Source organism: Mobula hypostoma, chromosome 2, assembly GCF_963921235.1.
Source record: "Mobula hypostoma chromosome 2, sMobHyp1.1, whole genome shotgun sequence".
Classification (NCBI taxonomy): Eukaryota; Metazoa; Chordata; class Chondrichthyes; order Myliobatiformes; family Myliobatidae; genus Mobula; species Mobula hypostoma.
Genome location: NC_086098.1, coordinates 26,042,186 through 26,061,084, shown reverse-complemented (window position 1 = coordinate 26,061,084; position 18,899 = coordinate 26,042,186). Strand labels below are relative to the sequence as shown.

The 18,899-nt window shown below is 42.0% G+C and overlaps 1 protein-coding gene across 6 annotated transcripts in view; it reads left to right on the top strand.

Annotated features, from left to right (window-relative positions):
* Positions 1-18,899, top strand: part of ptprk (protein tyrosine phosphatase receptor type K) — a 691,044-nt gene that overhangs the window by 487,507 nt on the left and 184,638 nt on the right. For all 6 annotated transcript variants that reach the window (XM_063034492.1, XM_063034484.1, XM_063034476.1 and 3 more), the window contains exon 8: positions 1,122-1,424. In XM_063034492.1, coding sequence (XP_062890562.1) covers positions 1,122-1,424 — 303 coding nt within the window. The remainder of the gene's footprint in view (positions 1-1,121; positions 1,425-18,899) is intronic.

Sequence of the window (18,899 nt, the reverse complement as noted above, 5' to 3'; positions counted from 1 at the left end):
TTTGGAGTGACTGATGCAGTGCTGTTGAAATAAGCTGTTTCATTCTGAATGGTGTAAGGCTATTTGAGAATTGTTGGCACAGCACTCATCCAGATATATTATACTACTGACTTAAACTGTGAAGATGGTGGAAAGCCTTGAGCAGTCAGGTGAATCATATTGAATAAGAGTAAAGCTAAATAAAAATGCCAGTGAAACTTGCATCAAAACAACACAGTGATTATTAAAAAAAACCTTGACCCACACAATAATGCTGTTTAATGAAAAAGGTACATTGATGTATTTGTGCTAATTTAATTTCAATGTTCAAAATTGGGGAAGATTCTTATACCTGAAGAGCAGATTTATTATTTTTCTTGTACAACGGAATAACCTATTTAAGTGGAGTACCTTCACTAAAATTTGGTTCATTATTAATGTGTGTGTTTGCATAGATGTAGGAAGGGATGGCTTTGGTTCCAAGGGCTCCCAGAAGTCAATGCATCTCTGACATTCTCTATACTGCTGTGAAGCAAAGGGACCAAGGCTGAGAATTATCTTCCTTTTATTTTCCCCTCATTTACTGAAGAATAATGAATGGCAGATTATTCGATTGAACAGTGAAGAAATTCAATTGCTGTGATTGCTCAGTTGAGTATCCTTCATTAATTTGATTTTGCCACTCTTGCAGTGGTCATGCCTCGCAGCAAGTTTCTAGTTTGATTAGAAATTGCCCTGCAATATGTTAGATCCTAAAAGTGCTGCAATAAACAAGTTTTCTGTTTGAGGACACTAATATGCATTCTTCAATCCAATGGTAAATAACATTTGCTGGGAACACAAGATTGCTAGGTGCTTGCTCTTTGTGTGCTCAGAAGGACAAGTTGAAAGTCATCTCTGGCTTAAAATGATCTGACATATTTAAGTCCTTTTTGCTAGTTTCCATATATATGTTTTAAACTTGAGTTTTTATAAAAAATGAAGGAACTGGATTTTGTATTCCTGTTGTATTTCCTTTAACAGGCATTCCAGTGTTAATTCATTTAAAAATTTGTCTTTTGAGCATTTCTTATGTTCAATATGTGGTGTATATGAAATATTTCTACCTTCTAACAGTTTTTGTTTCTCTTTGCTCCGTATAGAACCTATGAGGTCACCAAAAAGCCTGAAAATTTCAGAGATATATGCAAGACACCTTGCAGTTGAACTGGATTCTCTGGGCTACAATGTCACACGGTGCCACACGTTCAACATAACTGTGTGTTACCACTATTTCATTGGTCACAACAAAAGCAAAGCTCACTGCATGGAAATGGATCAGAAAGCACCTCATCACATCATTCGGAATTTGCCGCCGTACACAAACATCAACATCAAAATGATTCTGACAAATCCGGAAGGAAGGAAGGAAAGTGAAGAGGTTATCATTCAGACAGATGAAGATGGTAAATATTATAGTTTTTAAAAAAAAATTAATTATTGTCTCTTCCAGCTTTCAGTTGTATGCAATTAATAGAGAACCTAACTAATTTACAGAGGCAGCTTTTTACAGCATTGAGTATTGTCAGTCATATGCACAGGATGGAAACAGGCTCATCTGCTCCAAGCTGAACTCCATCTAAACTCTTCCTGTTAAAATGTGTTTGGCCCATATCCCTCTGAAGTTTAAGCATGGACCCTTTACTAAATGGTATTGGTCCGCGGCATTAAAAAAAAGGGTTTCGAGCCTCTGCTGTTCATCTCCTGCCTTCCTGTTTATGCACCTATCCACTCCCTCTGGTAATTTATTCCATATGCTGACCACCCTCAGGATGAAAAATGTGCCTCTCAGAGTCCTGTTGAACTTCTATCCATCACCCACTAGTTCTTGATTTCCCAGCCATGGAGGGAAAAAACTATGCATGTTCACCCTCTCTGTGCCCCTCATTTTATCAACATTTTCTGCCTAAAAATCCTGTTGTGTCCATTAAGCTCTACGTAGTGAGCTTTGAGATGGCATATCAATAATCATTCTGGAACAAGCTGTGCCAATTTTCTTGAACCAAAATGAATTGCTGGTTTGACATTGGGATTGGTGATTGAGTGCCTAAGTTTGTGCTGTGATTTATTCGGGAGGTGTAGTTGAACCCAGAAGGTCAAGATGTTAATGGAGAATTAGAGTGAATGAGTAATGGAGAGATCAGAGATTGAAGCATTCGAAAGGAATGAAAAGGCATTGAAACCTAGAACTTGGGCGTGGTGTAGCAAAGCATTAGAATTTAATGTTGTGCTAAAGGGGTAGAAATGTCAGAGTCTGATGTGGAGTTGGAGCTGAGTAGACAATCTTCAACGTCATGTTCTCTGCATGGGAAGGATTCAAGTGACTTTCTTGAGTCAAGATCAATATGTTGGGTATTGAAAAAGGGATTAGTGCTTGCCCTCTGAGTTGGTAAGAGAGTTGAAACAAGCTTTATTTCTTGAGTGAAGATACAGCTAGATTTGGATCATTGTGTGGCTATGAGAGATTCTCTGGGGACCTTGAGGGGGGCTGGGTCTTGAGGCAGAAATGTGAACAATAAGTGAGGGGCATTGCATCCAAAATGAGTTCATTCCATGAACCCCTGAAAAAGTTTTCACATCAGGGGTGAGCTGCTTACAGTTGCCAGATATCTGGGGATGTTGAATGTATCGTGCAGCGGAAGAAAAAAATTTAGTCACAAAACTTTGAAGCAAGATGAGTTGCAGATGAACTTCCAGGCTGACATCTTTAGGATGAAATGTAGTTCCTAGATTAATTTCAGTCATCAGTGCATATTATTACTGTTAGGTTGCCTCAGAAAGTTTTACAATTGCAGACAAGAATCAAATTGGCAACATCAAAAATTAAATGATGTGTTCATGCTGAAGTGCAAGAATGTCTAACCATCTCATAAAATAAAGTGAACTATTTATGGGAGTGACAGGAATATTGAAATAGCTCAGCAGGTAGAAACATAGAACATAGAATAGTACAGCACAGTACAGGCCCTTCGGCCCACAATGTTGTGCCGACCCTCAAACCCTGCCTCCCATATAACCCCCCACCTTAAATTCCTCCATATACCTGTCTAGTAGTCTCTTAAACTTCACTAGTGTATCTGCCTCCACCACTGACTCAGGCAGTGCATTCCACGCACCAACCACTCTCTGAGTAAAAAACCTTCCTCTAATATCTCCATTGAACTTCCCACCCCTTACCATGTCCTCTTGTATCGAGCAGTGGTGCCCTGGGGAAGAGGCGCTGGCTGTCCACTCTATCTATTCCTCTTAATATCTTGTATACCTCTATCATGTCTCCTCTCATCCTCCTCCTCTCCAAAGAGTAAAGCCCTGGCTCCCTTAATCTCTGATCATAATGCATACTTTCTAAACCAGGCAGCATCCTGGTAAATCTCCTCTGTACCCTTTCTGATGCTTCCACATCCTTCCTATTGTGAGGTGACCAGAACTGGACGCAGTACTCTAAGTGTGACCTAACCAGAGTTTTATAGAGCTGCATACATCAAAGTTGCTGGTGAACGCAGCAGGCCAAGCAGCATCTATAGGAAGAGGCGCAGTCAACGTTTCAGGCCGAGACCCTTCGTCAGGACTGACGAAGGGTCTCGGCCTGAAACGTCGACTGCGCCTCTTCCTATAGATGCTGCTTGGCCTGCTGCGTTCACCAGCAACTTTGATGTATGTTGCTTGAATTTCCAGCATCTGCAGAATTCCTGTTGTTTTTGTTTTTATACAGCTGCATCATTACCTCACGACTCTTAAACTCTATCTCTCAATTTATGAAGGCTAATAACCCATAAGCTTTCTTTACTACTCTATTTCTTAACTACCCTATCTACCTTTGCGGCAACTTTCTGGGATCTGTGGTCATGTACCCCCAGGTCCCTCTGCTCCTCTATACTACCAAGTAACCTACCATTTACTTTGTACTCTGCCTTGGAGTTTGTCCTTTCAAAGTGTACCACATCATACTTCTCCGGGTTGAACTCCATCTGCCACTTCTCAGCCCACTTCTGCATCCTATCAATGTCTCTCTGCAATCTTCGACAATCCTCTACACTATCCACAACACCACCAACCTTTGTGTCATCTGCGAACTTGCCAACCTGCCCTTCTACCACAACATCCAGGTCGTTAATAAAAATCACAAAAAGTAGAAGTCCCAGAACCAATCCTTGTGGGACACCACTAATCACAACCTTCCAATCCAAATGTTAGACACGATCTGCCCTTCACAAAGCCATGCTGACTGTCCCTGATCAGACCATGATTCTCTAAATGTCTGTAGATCCTGTCTCTAAGGATCTTTTCCAATAGCTTTCCCACCACAGACGTAAGGCTCACTGGTCTATAATTACCCAGACTATCCCTACTACCTTTTTTGAACAAGGGGACAACGTTTGCCTCCCTTCAATCCTCCGGTACCATTCCCGTGGACAACGAGGACATAAAGGTCCTAGCCACAGGCTCAGCAATCTCTTCCCTCACCTCGTGGAGCAGCCTGGGGAATATTCCGTCAGGCCCCAGGGACTTAACCTTTCTAATGTATTTTAACAACTCCAACACCTCCTCACCCTTAATATCAACATGCTCCAGAACATCAACCTCACTCATATTGGCCTCACCATCATCAAGTTCCCTCTCATTGGTGAATACCGAAGAGAAGTATTCATTGAGGGTCTCACTCACTTCCACAGCCTCCAGGCACATCTTCCCACCTTTATTTCTAATCAGTCCTACCTTCACTTCTGTCATCCTTTTGTTCTTCACATAATTGAAGAATGCCTTGGGGTTTTCCTTTACCCTACTCGCCAAGGCCTTCTCATGCCCCCTTCTTGCTCTCCTCAGCCCCTTCTTAAGCTCCTTTCTTGCTACCCTATATTCCTCAATAGACCCATCTGATCCTTGCTTCCTAAACCTCATGTATGCTGCCTTCTTCCACCTGACTAGATTTTCCACCTCACTTGTCACCCATGGTTTCTTCACCCTACCATTCTTTATCTTCCTCACCGGGACAAATTTATGCCTAACATCCTGCAAGAGATCTCTAAACATTGACCACATGTCCATAGTACATTTCCCTGCAAAAGCATCAGGTAGGGTGAATATTTGAAAGGTTATCTTGTACAACAGGCAAAATATGCAGTTTATGGCAGGGACTAAAAGTGACCTTAATTTTCCTGAAGTTCAACTGGAGTTGCATCCTTTAACATAGCACCATTCCCACCCCAGCCTTTCTTGTTACTGTAACATCACACACCCAAGCAACATTGATAGAGCACAATCAATGTTGAACAGTTTAACAAAGATGCTGGGGCTGGTGACCAAAATCTTGGTCAAAGAACTGAAATTGGTTTATTCTGTCATAGGTGCCAATGTATTTTGAAAACTTTGTCTTGCATACTGTTCATACAGATCAATTCATTACAACAGTACATTGAGGTAGTACGAGGTAAAACAATAATAGAATGTAGAATGAAATATGCAAAAAAAATGGCAGTACAGTTAAACCATATGGTGCAAGTTATAAGAAGGTTGTTTGTAAGGTTAAGAGACTATTGTGTCATTATTAGGGAGTTGTTCAATAGTCTTACAACAATTGGATAGAAGCTGTCTTTGAGCCTGGTGGTACACGTTGTGAGGCAGATTGGTGTATCAACAGTGAGAAAAGTTGCAAATCATGGTTCCTGATAGGGGCGGGAGTCATATTTGTGCTGTAAGCTTGTGACAAAACTGATGGGAGTGGAAGGACTGAAACAGAAGGGGAATTCACTTGGATGTAGAGGTTAAAGCGTTTTCAAGAATTTTCAGAGTTTGGATCATTCACAACCATAAAGAAAAGATAATGTTTTAGTTAATCTATTGATAGTAGTTTTTAAAGGAAAAAATAGAGGCTAAAGAGAGAATGACTGCACTATAATATTTCCACTGCATTTATGTTTCAGATGCTAATGGAATGGAGCATCTTTTTCTTTTAGGATCTTTGATATATAGAAGTGGTAAAATGTAATCTGAGCAGAGATTTTTGAAGTTCTTCTTGGATAACCGTTTGGTTTCTTTCTCTGCATAACAAAATCCTTGCTGCATTTTACTGATGTCGCAAAGGCATATTTTGACCCAGTGTTATCTCAAAGTGTATACCTAATGTCTACATGATTCCACCAATTTGCCCTCACTTCCAAAGCTCTAACTTTGCAGGTGATTGTCTCGTGCAATGTAAACATGGGTGATTGTTTGGGATGTTTCTCTTATGATCGCAAGACCCTGATGGATAGTGATAATATAAGCTGCTGCAGGCCTGCTTCCCTTGTTTGCAGGTACAAGAAGCGGTGGGGCAGCTGCGTGGACTCGGTCGTAGCAAGACCTGGGCCTCAAGCCGCAGGTTTGCCTGCTGCTGCAGTCCAGAAGAGGAGATGCCGGAGGTGGTGTAGCATGGTGTCTGCACTTGGTTGGAGTCTGGCCGCTCCCATCAGTGCTGCCCTCCAGTGTTTGATCAGTGAAATAACAGGCTGGATTGCAGTAGGTGAGCACTGCAGGGAATTGTGCCATCAATTTGCCAGACATGTTGCTCAGGAACTTGGGCTACATATATGATTTTTTGCATTACTTGATTCATATGCTGTCGGCTTCATCTTGGGTACTAATCTACAAAATACCCAGGACATTTTCAAGGAGTGATGTCTCAGAAAGGCAGCATCCATTATCAAGGACCCCCCAGCACCCAGGCATGTCATTTTCTTATTGTTACCATCAGGTAGGGGGTACAGAAGCCTCAGTGATTCTGCCATCCAATTCCTGATTGGACATTGAACCCATGAACACTACTTACTTTTTCAATGTATATTCTGTTTTTGCTCAATTTTTAATCTATTCAATATATGTATACTGTAATTGATTTACTTATTTATTTTTACTTTCTTCTATATGATATATTACATTGAACTGCTGCTGCTAAGTTAACAAATTTCACGACACATGCCGGTGATAATAAACCTAATTCTGATTCGGTGTTTGTTTTGCACGTTGTTTTACAGCAAGTTTGGCTGTAATCAAGATTGGTTGAATGATAATAAAGTCTTGAATTTGATTTTGAATTTGAATTTGATTTATCCAATAATCTGTAAAGCAGCGGGACAGTCAACTGCCACTCTTACATCAAACGAAAATGATCAAGATGTGCAGTCACTCAGACTTAATTAGAAATTCCAGCCATTTCCTGAGACCAGATGTTGGACCAACTGGTCTATAATTCCCTGGTTTCACTTACTCACCTTTTTTTAAGATACCAGAATAATTATATGCAAACTTCCACTCAAATGAATTTGTAAAAAAAAATTGGAGATTATTGTTTGACATATTTTCGTTTCTTGCTTGCTTCCTTCAAATTGCTGTCATGTGAACCATCTAGCTTTGTGGATGTTTCACTCATAAGTACTTTTGCCGTCTTCCTTATTTTTAATTTGCATAGTGAACATAATTTCTGTTTCAGTATTAATTTTCTTGGGATATCCACCATGCTGTTCTACCTCTCCGTGATAAACACTGGTGTATAACTGTTTATTGGTCATATCCGAATCAGGTGAATTATTGCTGACATATGTCGTGAAATATGTTGTTTTGCAGCAGCAGTGTTGTGCAATTCAAAAACGTTATTACAAGTTGCAATAATTAAATAAATGATGTGAAAGAGTGATAGGAGTCTGAACCATTTAGAAATCTGATGGCCAAGGGGAAGAACCTGTTCCTAAAATGTTGAGTATGGGTCTTCAGGCTCCTGTACCCCGTTCCTGATGGTAGTAACGACAAGAGGGCATGTCCTGGATGGTGAGGGTCCTTAATAATGGACTTTATCTGTTGAAGATGGCCTTGATGGTGGGAAGCTTGCGCCTGTGATGGAGGATTTATATTTCTAGGATTACATTTGTTAGTTTTTAAAATTACAATACTTCAGTATTAAACAAATTGTTCACTCTATATCAGATAAATATGCTTAAATATACCTGTTTTCATCCAAGAATGCACCAGGAATTGTACTACTTCCAAATTGTTTAATTGATCATAAAGGCTAAAAGTCCATTCCTGCATTGAAATCCCTCCAATGTGATTTAAAGCAATTTCTACACCAGAATGATGATGTGTCAAATCAAGATTTAATCGTGTTCTCCTGGCAGAATGAAATGCACATTTTAAATACTGGATGTGGGTACAAGTGACTGTCTGCAGCCGAATGAATCCTGCACTGGGAAAATTACAGTTTGTTTCAATCAAATGACAACCTGAAACGGCAGACGGTTTTGGTGCAATGCATGCAAAATAATGGAGGAACTCAGCAAGTCAGCCAGCATCTATGGAGTCGAATAAACAGTCTACATTTCAGTCCAAGACCTCTCATCTGGACTGGAAAGGAAGAGGTCGCGTGCCAGAATAAGAATATAGGGAGAGGGGAAGGAGTAAGGAGGGAGGGGAGAGAAATTGCTATAAGTTAGGGTAATTGAAGCTTGTGCATCAGATTTGAGGCTATGATAAGTTGCTCCTCCAAGCTGAGTTTAGTCTCATCATGGAAGTAGAGGAGTCCGTGACCAGCTGTGGTCAGAATTAGAATGGGAAGTCGACCTGAAATGAGTGGCCACTGGGAGATCGTACCTCTTGTGTCAGATAGAGCATGGATGTTCAACGTAGCAGTCCCCCGATCTGTGTTAGGTGATACCCATGTAGAAGAGGCCGCACAGGAAGCACTGGATACAGCAGATGACCCCAACAGACTCACTGATAACATGTCGCCCTCAGCTGGAGGGACTGTTCAGGTCTCTGAATAGCGGAGTGGGAGGAGGATACAACAGATGACCCCAACAGACCAACAGACTCTCAGGTGAAGTGTCACCCTCACCTGCAAGGACTATTTGGAGCCCCGATTGGTAGCGAGGGAGCAGATGTAGGTGTTGGTATGTGTGCATGTGAAGCATAAACTGAAGTCCAAAATGGTTGTCTGTTTCTGGGAATTTGGAAGATGGCATTGAGTAAATTTGCCAGTTTCTATGACCAACAAACAGCAAAAATGGATTAGAGAACACCATCCACCCTGCTCTGCTAGGGGAGAAGCTGATAGCGATGCATGTGGATGCTTTCCTGGTGTCATGGATTCTTGATTACCTGACTGGCAGACCACAGTACGTGTGCTTGCAACACTGTGTGTCCGACAGAGTGATCAGCAGCACTGGGGCTCCACAGGGGACTGTCTTGTCTTCCTTTCTCTTCACCATTTACACCTTGAGCTTCAACTACTGCACAGAGTCTTGTCATCTTCAGAAGTTTTCGGATGACTCTGCCATAGTTGGATGCATCAGCAAGGGAGATGAGGCTGAGTACAGGGCTACTGTAGGAAACTTTGTCACATGGTGTGAGCAGAATTATCTGCAGCTTAATGTGAAAAAGACTAAGGAGCTGGTGATAGACCTGAGGATAGCTAAGGTACCGGTGACCCCTGTTTCCATCCAGGTGGTCAATGTGGACATGGTGGAGGATTACAAATACCTGGGGATACGAATTGACAATAAACTGGACTGGTCAAAGAACACTGAGGCTGTCTACAAGAAGGGTTCAGAGCCGTCTCTATTTCCTGAGAAGACTGAGGTCGTTTAACATCTGCCGGACGATGCTGAGGATGTTCTACGAGTCTGTGGTGTCCAGTGCTATCATGTGTGCTGTTGTGTGCTGGGACAGCAGGCTGAGGGTAACAGACACCAACAGAATCAACAAACTCATTCGTAAGGCCAGTGATGTTGTGGGGATGAAACTGGTCTCTCTCATGGTGGTGTCTGAAAAGAGGATGCTGTCTAAGTTGCATGCCATCTTGGTCAGTGTCTCCCATCCACTACATAATGTACTGGGTGGGCACAGGAGTACATTCAGCCAGAGACTCATTCCTCTGAGATGCAACACAGAGCGTCATAGGAAGTCATTCCTGCCTGTGGCCATCAAACTTTACAACTCCTCCCTTGGAAGGTCAGACACCCTGAGCCGATAGGCTGGTCCTCGACTTATTTCATAATTTACTGGCATAATTTACATATTACTATTTAACTATTTATGGTTTTATTACTATTTAATTATTTATGGTGCAACTGTAACGAAAACCAATTTCCCCCGGGATCAATAAAGTATGGCTATGACTATAAAGTATGAATCACAGCATGTGGTTATACTGCAGCAGAGCTTCCAGAAGGTAACATTTATAACTTTCTCTTTTGAGTTTGATTTTATATCTTGGCAGAGTTGGACTCCAAAGACTTTGGTTTGAATGTTTTTATAAAGAATTCTCAATAAAAACAAAAGGATTGCTTTGTCATCCCGGCACAAACCAAGCTGGGACCTTTGGATGTCTGGCTCTTGCTATATGTCACCGTTCTGGCCTTTCCACATAGTGTTGCTGTTGCAGATGGAAGGGATTTCTGATACCCTTGCTTGTTCAGCATGCAAGTGATGGCTCAGCTGTTGATAGAGGTCACAAAGTGACAGAGTCAGCAATGACATTTTAAAAGCTAATGAGTTAAATATTTGATAAAAGAAACAGAGGAAATTTGTTTTGCAGTGGTCTCTTTCCACATCAGCGGTAGCATTTAAAAATAGTGAACTAATAAACTATCCTTTCAATCCCTATCACAAAAACAGCCCCTTTGCAATCTTATCCAATTTGACTCACAGTTCATCACCTGATTCTGTTCTGCTCAAGACAACAACCATTTTCCAGACCTCATTGTTGACTTCCTTCAAACCATCCACTTTGAAAGTCAATGTTTTAACTTATTCGTGTCTCTCCATTATCTCACCCATCCACATGTTGCCACCTTCTCTAATCCCCAAGGACACCATTCCTTCATATATGCCTCTTCAGGTGTACCTATATGATTCTGTCCCACCAGTGACCTCATGAACTTTTGACAAATTCTGCTTCTGAAAAACCTCTGTAGTTCTTTTTCAATGTTAACATTTTAATATTAATTTGTTCTTTCAATGCTCACCAATGCCAAATGAGCAATGGAGGGCTGATGAGTAGGATCCTCGTTTGTAATTTGCACCGTACTGGTTTTCATGGAAGATCGTTGGCTTACCTGCTTGCAGAAACTGGGTGTCTGCATTGGCTTGCTCAGTGCACACTTCCTCTCTCTCAAAAAGACAGTGAAAACTACCAACTATTTTCATAATTTTTAATTTGAGTTTATAAAGCCATGATAGCACTTTAAGGAAGCCATACTGTAGCTACGTGTGGGCACGTGGCCAAGTGGTTAAGGCATTGGACTAGTGTCTTGAAGGTCAGCTGAGGGAATGTGTTGTGTCCTTGAGCAAGGCACTTAATCACACATTGCTCTGCAACGACACTGGTGCCAAGCTGTATGGGTCCTAATGCCCTTCCCTTGGACAACATTGGTGTCATGGAGAGGGGAGACTTGCAGCATGGACAACTGCTGGTCTTCCATACAACCTTGCCCAGGCCTGTGCCCTGGAGAGTGAAGACTTTCCAGGCGCAGATCCATGGTCTTGCAAGACTAACGGATGCCTTTACTGCAGCTATATAAAGCTTTAGTCATCCCACACATGGAGTATTGTGTGCAATTCTGGTCATCCCCTTGTAGGAAGGATATGGGGATTGTGGAAAAGGTGCAGCTGAACTTTACCAGGATGTTGCCTGGAATAGAGGCTATGAGCTATAGGATACAATGAACAATATTCTCCTTAGAGCATCCGAATCGGAGGGGAGACATGATTGAAGTCTTTATGAGTCTGAATGGCCTGTCCAGTACTGTTAACATTCTAACACAAGTAATACAAGAACAGCAATAGGTGATGCATGTTGGCTCAGCTCTATTATGCTTTTAAAAAATTTCAATCAGTGATGCATTTATTCCCTACCCAGTTAGATCAATTTGATTATGTTCCATAACTGCAAAATTATTTGCTGCATCTTAAGTGTGTATTGATTAGTATTGAAGAGTGGCAGGGTGTCACTACCAAAGGAGGTGTAAGGTGCTCCTTGCCTGTGCTAGCCTGCAGGTCACCCCTGGACAAGGCACAGCAACTGTTTAGCCCCCCTCGATCAGGGTCACATGAAGCCATTTGGAGAAGGTGGTGGACGGTTGTATTGGCAGCTGGTGCATATCACAAGTCCTGCTTACGCGACCACTGACACCAGGCAATCTCCGAAGAATATTGATAAAGGCTGGGTTCACCTGTCTTGTAAAGTCACTGCCGAAAAGAAGGAAATGGCAAACCACTTCTGTAGAAGAATTTACCAAGAACAATCATGGTCAAAAACTACAATCACCTACGCCATACGACACAGCACATAATGATGATGATTGATTAGAAAGATTTTTAAAGCAGCTTCTGTGTTAAATTGTAATCAAGGTTCTCAAATTGCACAGATTTAAGCATTTGTTTCGGAATGGTGTAAAGAAATGAAAATTTTGGTGACCGAGCGATATTAATGGGTTGAGATTCCACAACTCAGTATCGGTGCATTGCTATAAAATTCCTTTGCTGATTTAGTAAAATGATAGGTTCACCTATTTTAAAAGATTCAGTGCTTCCATTGAAATGGTCCACAAGAGAATTTTATGCTAAACTATTAATGAGATTAAACACAGACTCAGGAGCATGAAGAAAGTCTAAAACAAAACTTGGTTCTTCCCTTCCTACCTACTTTTCAATTTCAAACTGAGGCAATTCCATAGGATGCATTAAACAGAGAACCAGCAATTGGGACTCCCATTCATTTTTAAATCTGTAGCTGATGCAATGCCTATTGCGCAATTGTGAATATACTCTCAAAACTAATTATCCTGCCTAAGTGCCAGCCCTTAAGTAAATGTCAATTCTATCTGTCATAACAAAACTGAGATTTAGAATTGTATCTGTTTATTATATACAATTGGAATTTCTTTTCCCAAAATGAAAAGAAGCCCCAGGTCATTACTTATTTTGTAATTATTTCATTCCAGCATAAATTCGATTAAGAAATGCACTAACCATTTTGGTCCATAAAATGCTACTGCAGGTTTCCCCCGCCATCCGAAGGTAGAGCATTCCTATGAAATGGTTCGTAAGCCGAAATGTCATAAAGTGAAGAAGCAATTACCATTTATTTGTATGGGAAAAATTTGTGAGCGTTGGCAGACCCAAAAATAACCTACCAAGTCATGCCAAATAACACATAAAACCTAAAATAACAGTAACATATAGTAAAAGCAGGAATGATATGATAAATACACAGCCTATATAAAGTAGAAGTACTTTTCTGCAATCATTGCTGCACTGTTCTCCGTAGCGAAAATCTCACGCAAGCACTCTCGGCAGAAAATCTCACGCAAGCGCTCTCGGCAAAACCACTCTCCAGTAACCTTTAAGCTATGAAGCTGCCAAATCATACCAAATAATGCATAAAAATACACAGCCTATATAAAGTAGAAATAATGTATGTACAGTGTAGTATCACTTACGGGAATCAGGAAGACAGCACCGAGCACACTGATTATGGTGTGTTAGGCTGAGTTGTCAGAGGTTGGGGTGGTGCAGTGGCCTCCACCCTCCGGGCAGCGAACTGATACCGATCCACGAAGAATGCAGCGGTACAGCGGTGGCCAGGACTCACCCAGCACATCTTTAAGAAAAAAGCCAAAATAAACAAGCTAATTAATTAGGTGCCGCCCAGCAGGTAAATATCAGCCCAGATCAGAGGTGACGCAATCGGTTCTGATCTGGGCTGACATTTACGTGCCGGGCGGCACCTAATTAATTTGCTTGTTTATTTTGGCTTTTTTCTTAAAGATGTGCTGGGTGCGTCCCGGCCACCGCTGCATTCTCCACGAACCGGCTACTGCTGCATTCTCCATGGCAATGTATCGGTCCGCGGCCCGGGGTTTGGGGTGGTGGGACACTGAGATGTCATCTCATCGTCGTCTGTTTCCATCAGGGAGGCAGGTCATCTTCTTCTATGTCTGCCTGCCTCGATGTCGAAGGTCGAGGTTCGTCGTCTGCTGTGGCTGATGTGGAAGGCTTGCTTGACTGCTTAGCCTTGCGCATTTTTAGATCATACAGTTCTTTGTAAGCACTCAAACCATCTTGCAAATATGCCCTAAACCGACGTACCCTTTCAAAATTAAAGTCGTACTTTATCATTGCAGCGAAAATCTCACGCAGTTGCTTCACGTTGAGTTCCTGGACGACTTCACTTTCGGTCAGTTTGCTACTGCATTCGGTTTCGATTGTTATCCTTTCCTCTTCCAATTGCATCAGCTCTTCATCTATCGGTTCTTGGTCACGGGATGCAAAAACCTCTTCGACATCATCTTCGTCAACTTCCACAAGCCAAGCTCACGTTGTCCTTACTTCGTTCACCACGATCGAAACGCTTAATTATGTCTAGTTTTATGCTAAGTGTAACACCCTTATGAGCTCTTTTAGGCTTAATACTACTACGGTGACTCAGGTTCAATTCCCGCTGCTGCCTGTAAGGAGTCTAATTAATTAATTAATTGGAATAGGCTCTTCTGGGTTTTTGAGCAGCACCACCAGCAACCCACCAGTTTAACCCTAGCCTACTTACAGGATAATCTACAAAGTCTGATTAACCGCCTAACTGTTGTGTCTTTGGGCTGTGGGAGGAAGCTGGAGCTCCCGGAGGAAACCTAAACGTTCAGAAGGAGGACATACAAATTCCTTCCTAATGACATTGGAATTCAACTCCAAACTCTGGTGCCCCGAACTGTAACAGCATCGCATTAGCCGCTACGCTATCATGGCGCCCAAAGGGAGTACGTACATTCTCTCATGACCATGTTGTTTTCCTCCAGTTGTTTCGATTTTTTCTCCACCTTCCAAAGAAATACTACTTACTAGGTTAATTGATGACGTGGGTGTAATTGAGAAATATGGGCTAATTGGGCCAAAAAGTTCCACTACCATAAACAATTAAATAAATGTGCTAAAACTATGATTGCCACAATTTACCAGTCCTGATGTTAAAGTGCCCTTTGAACCATAGAACCATAAAACAGTACAGCACAGAAAACAGGCCATTCGGCCCTTCTAGTGTGTGCCAAAACTTTATTCCGCTAGTCCCATTGACCTGCACCCAGTCCATAATCCTCCAGACCTCTCCCATCCAGGTATCTGTCCAATTTATTCTTAAAACTTAAGAGTGAGCCCACATTTACCACGTCAGATGGCAGCTCGTTCCACACTCCCACCACTCTCTGAGTGAAGAAGTCCCCCCTTAACCTTTCCCTTTTCACCCTAAAGCCATATCCTCTCGTATTTATCTCTCCTAATCTAAGTGGAAAGAGCCTACTCGTATTTACTCTGTCTATACCCCTCATAATTTTGTAAACCTCTATCAAATCCCTCCTCATTCTTCTATGCTGCAAGGAGTATAGTCCTAACCTGTTCAATCTTTCCCTGTAATTCAACTCCTGAAGACCCGACAACATCCTAGTAAATTTTCTCTGCACTCTTTCAATCTTACTGATATCCTTCCTATAGTTAGGTGACCAGAACTGCATACAATGGTCACCTAACTATATTTGGTCTGTGTGTGTGTGTTCTTGGCCCATATTACAAAGACACTGCAATTAACTATGCAGTTATTTCTACACATGTCCCTCCTAAATGGCTAAACATTTTTTCTAAAGGACTATGCGCAACTTTGAAATAGGGCTGAATTACACTAATTATACCATTGACACATTTCAGTCTTCAATATTCTATCTATATTGCAAGCCTTATGGGGAATATTGTCCAGACATAAGTAAGAAGTAGTATAAAGTTCTGACTTGGACTGTAGTGATTCCATGATCAACATGCAGTGTAGAGACATTTCACTGAATGATGCATTTATTTTGATCCATAGGTATTATGTTTAATTCAGTACTTAAGGTACTGTAATTCATGTTTTTCATATTATGGTGCTGATTATAACAAAATCTATTTTGTTGACCATCAGAAATATTTGACTCACTTTGCCAGATCTCGACAGGTCTCTCACATCTCCAAAGTTGCAAATTGCAACCAGCAGCTTGCTCAGTCCAGTATATGTCAAATATCAAGATTAACTTCAAAGATTAGCTTCATTTGTCACATGTGCATCAAAACACAGACTGAAATGCATAATTTTGTGTCAGTGATTAACACATCCGAGAACATGTTGGGGCAACCCACAAGTATCACCATACTTCCAATGCCAACATAGCTTGTCCACAGCTTACTAATCCTAACCCCTTGGAAAGTGGGGGGGAAACCGGAACATCTGGAAGAAACACGTGTGGTCACAGGGAGAACTGAAAACTCCTTACGGACAATGATGGGAATTGATCTCCGATCTGTTTTACAGCTGACTTCGTAAGTTCAAGTTAAAATGTAGAGTCATCTGACTGTACATACATGCAATCAATTGAAACAATCTTCCTCTGGACCATGGTGGACCCACAAGACATATTGCATACAGTACATAAACCAAGAATTACCATAAATAAGTTAATAAAACATAATTCAAAATGCATGTACAGGTAAATTGTTAATGTACAGTAAACAGCTTGCTGCCCTAGTGATGGGACCTCGGTGGTGGCAAGATATTCATTATTCTCACTACCTGAGGGAAGAAGCTGTGACCAGTCTGGCAGTCCTAGTCCCGATGCTTCTGTACCCCCTTCCTGAGAGTAGTGGGTCAAAGAGATTGTGGGATGGGTGGTAGGGATCCTCCACAATGCTTTGGGCCTTTCATCTGGATATTGCCATGCTACAGTGCCACCTGTTCAGGCTACTGTTCTGCCCGTTTGTTTGGATTCTTCTGTATAAACCTGAATCTGTCCACCATTTCATTGCAAGAAGAGTTGGATGCTTTGTCAGAGACTCACTGGTAGACCTATTTTATCATCCATACTTTCTACCTCAGCAACCAATCAGGTATAGTAACATCTTCATTAGTGTGTATCTTCTTTGTTCGAAATTCCCAGCTGGATTCCAGGAGAAAATTCTTCCTTCCATTGCTTTCACTCATTTGGCAAAAAACTTGCTGCAGGATCCAGCTGTGGGCTTGTTTTTGGTTTGCTGCATCGTCTCTCTGTCCAGTGAGTGAAAAAAATTAGTCTTCCATTTCTGGGTACTCAGCCATGTGTCTATGTCATTGAGTTTATATCGATCTTGTATTGAGCCACATTATTCTTAGTAATCCTGCCTTGGCTGGGTCCAGTAATCATGGTGGTATAGTGTTTGCACAATGCTTCACAGTACCAGTGACCTAGGTTCAATTCCTGCCGCTGCCTGTAAAGAATTTGTACGTTCACTCCATGACCATGTGGGTTTCCTCCCACGTTCCAAAGATGTATCGATTGATTGATTCATTGGCCATAGTAAATTGTCCCGCGATTAGGCTGGGGTTAAATCGGGGGTTGCTGGGTGGCACAGCGTGAAGAGTGAGAAGGGGCTATTCTGTGCTGCATCTCAATAAATAAATAAATAACAGCTTCTGAGCCGACCAGATTCAGAGGCAGCACGTTCTGCTCTCAGACGCCTGCATTTGCTGTACCAGTTTTTCTTAACAACAAAGCTTTCTTTATCACAGGCTATGGGTTCTGGTTGATGTATGTTGGAAGATGTTTCGAGCCACAGGCCTGTGGTGCTGTTGATACCTTCCTTGGAGCGTACATATATCTTGATGTTGAATGTTACATATTGTTACCATGCCGATACATAAAATGGCTGGGTCAGTGGAATGAGGCATTTGGGAAGTTGAAAAATATAGAGAGTGAATTTTCAAGCAGAGCTGTTAAAATAAATCATGACTTTGCTCTTTTTAACGTTCAGTAGATTTGATTTTAATTCACCCAAGCCTTTTATAGCTTTTGGCTGACACAAACATTTGAAACACAAGTAGAATGGAGAGGGAAGTAAGGTCCATTGTCAATAAAGATTACCTGAATGGGGCTGAAGAAACAGGGTGATTTGTTGGGTCAGAAATAAATAATAGTTACTGCAATTGCTGTCAAACATTGGTTATATAAAACATTGGTTTTGTGTTCAAGCAACACACACGAAATGCAGGAGGAAGTCAGCAGGCCAGGCAGCATCTATGGAAAAGAGTAAACGTTCGGCGTTTTGGGACCAGATGCTTCATCAGGACTGGAGTAAGGTGGGGAAAGGGGACGGAGAAACACAAGGTAGTAAGTGATTGTTGAAACTGGGAGACGGGAAGGGGTGAAGTAAAGAGCTGGGAAGTCAATTGGTGAAAGAGATAAAGGGACTGAGAAAGGGGGAATCTGATAGAAGAGGACAGAAAGCCATGGAAGAAAGGGAAGGGAGAGGAACACCAGGGGAAGTGATGGATAGGTAAGGAGATAAGGTGAGAGAGGGAAATGGGGATTGGTGAAGGAGAGTGGGGGCCATTAGCAGAAGTTCAAGAAATTGTTGTTCATGCCATCAGGTTGGAGGCTACCCAAATAGAGTTTAAGGTGTCGTGCCTCCAACCTGGGTGTGGCCTCGCTGCAGCAGACGAGGCCATAAACTGACAAAGACCGAACAATCAGAGCAGAGGAGTTTCAGAGCCCATCCGCCGAAACCGAAAGCAAGGTCAGGTCTATCTAGGTGCCAGTCGGAAACACGGCAACGGTGCCCAGGCCCAGAGTGTGTCACTGCAGCGGAGCGACCCAATGTTTGGACAGTTCAATCGCCAGGCCGGATGGATTGGAAAGATGACCGGAGGCAGGGACACGTTGGGCCAGTACTGCTCGCTACTCCCTAACATTTTTCTCCACTATGTGATGAGCTGAGGGTGTGGGCCTGCTCTGGCTGCTCTGGGCTTCGTGTCTATGGACTCACTTTTGTTCTGAATGCTGTTTGCTTGCTTTTATTGTTTGCAC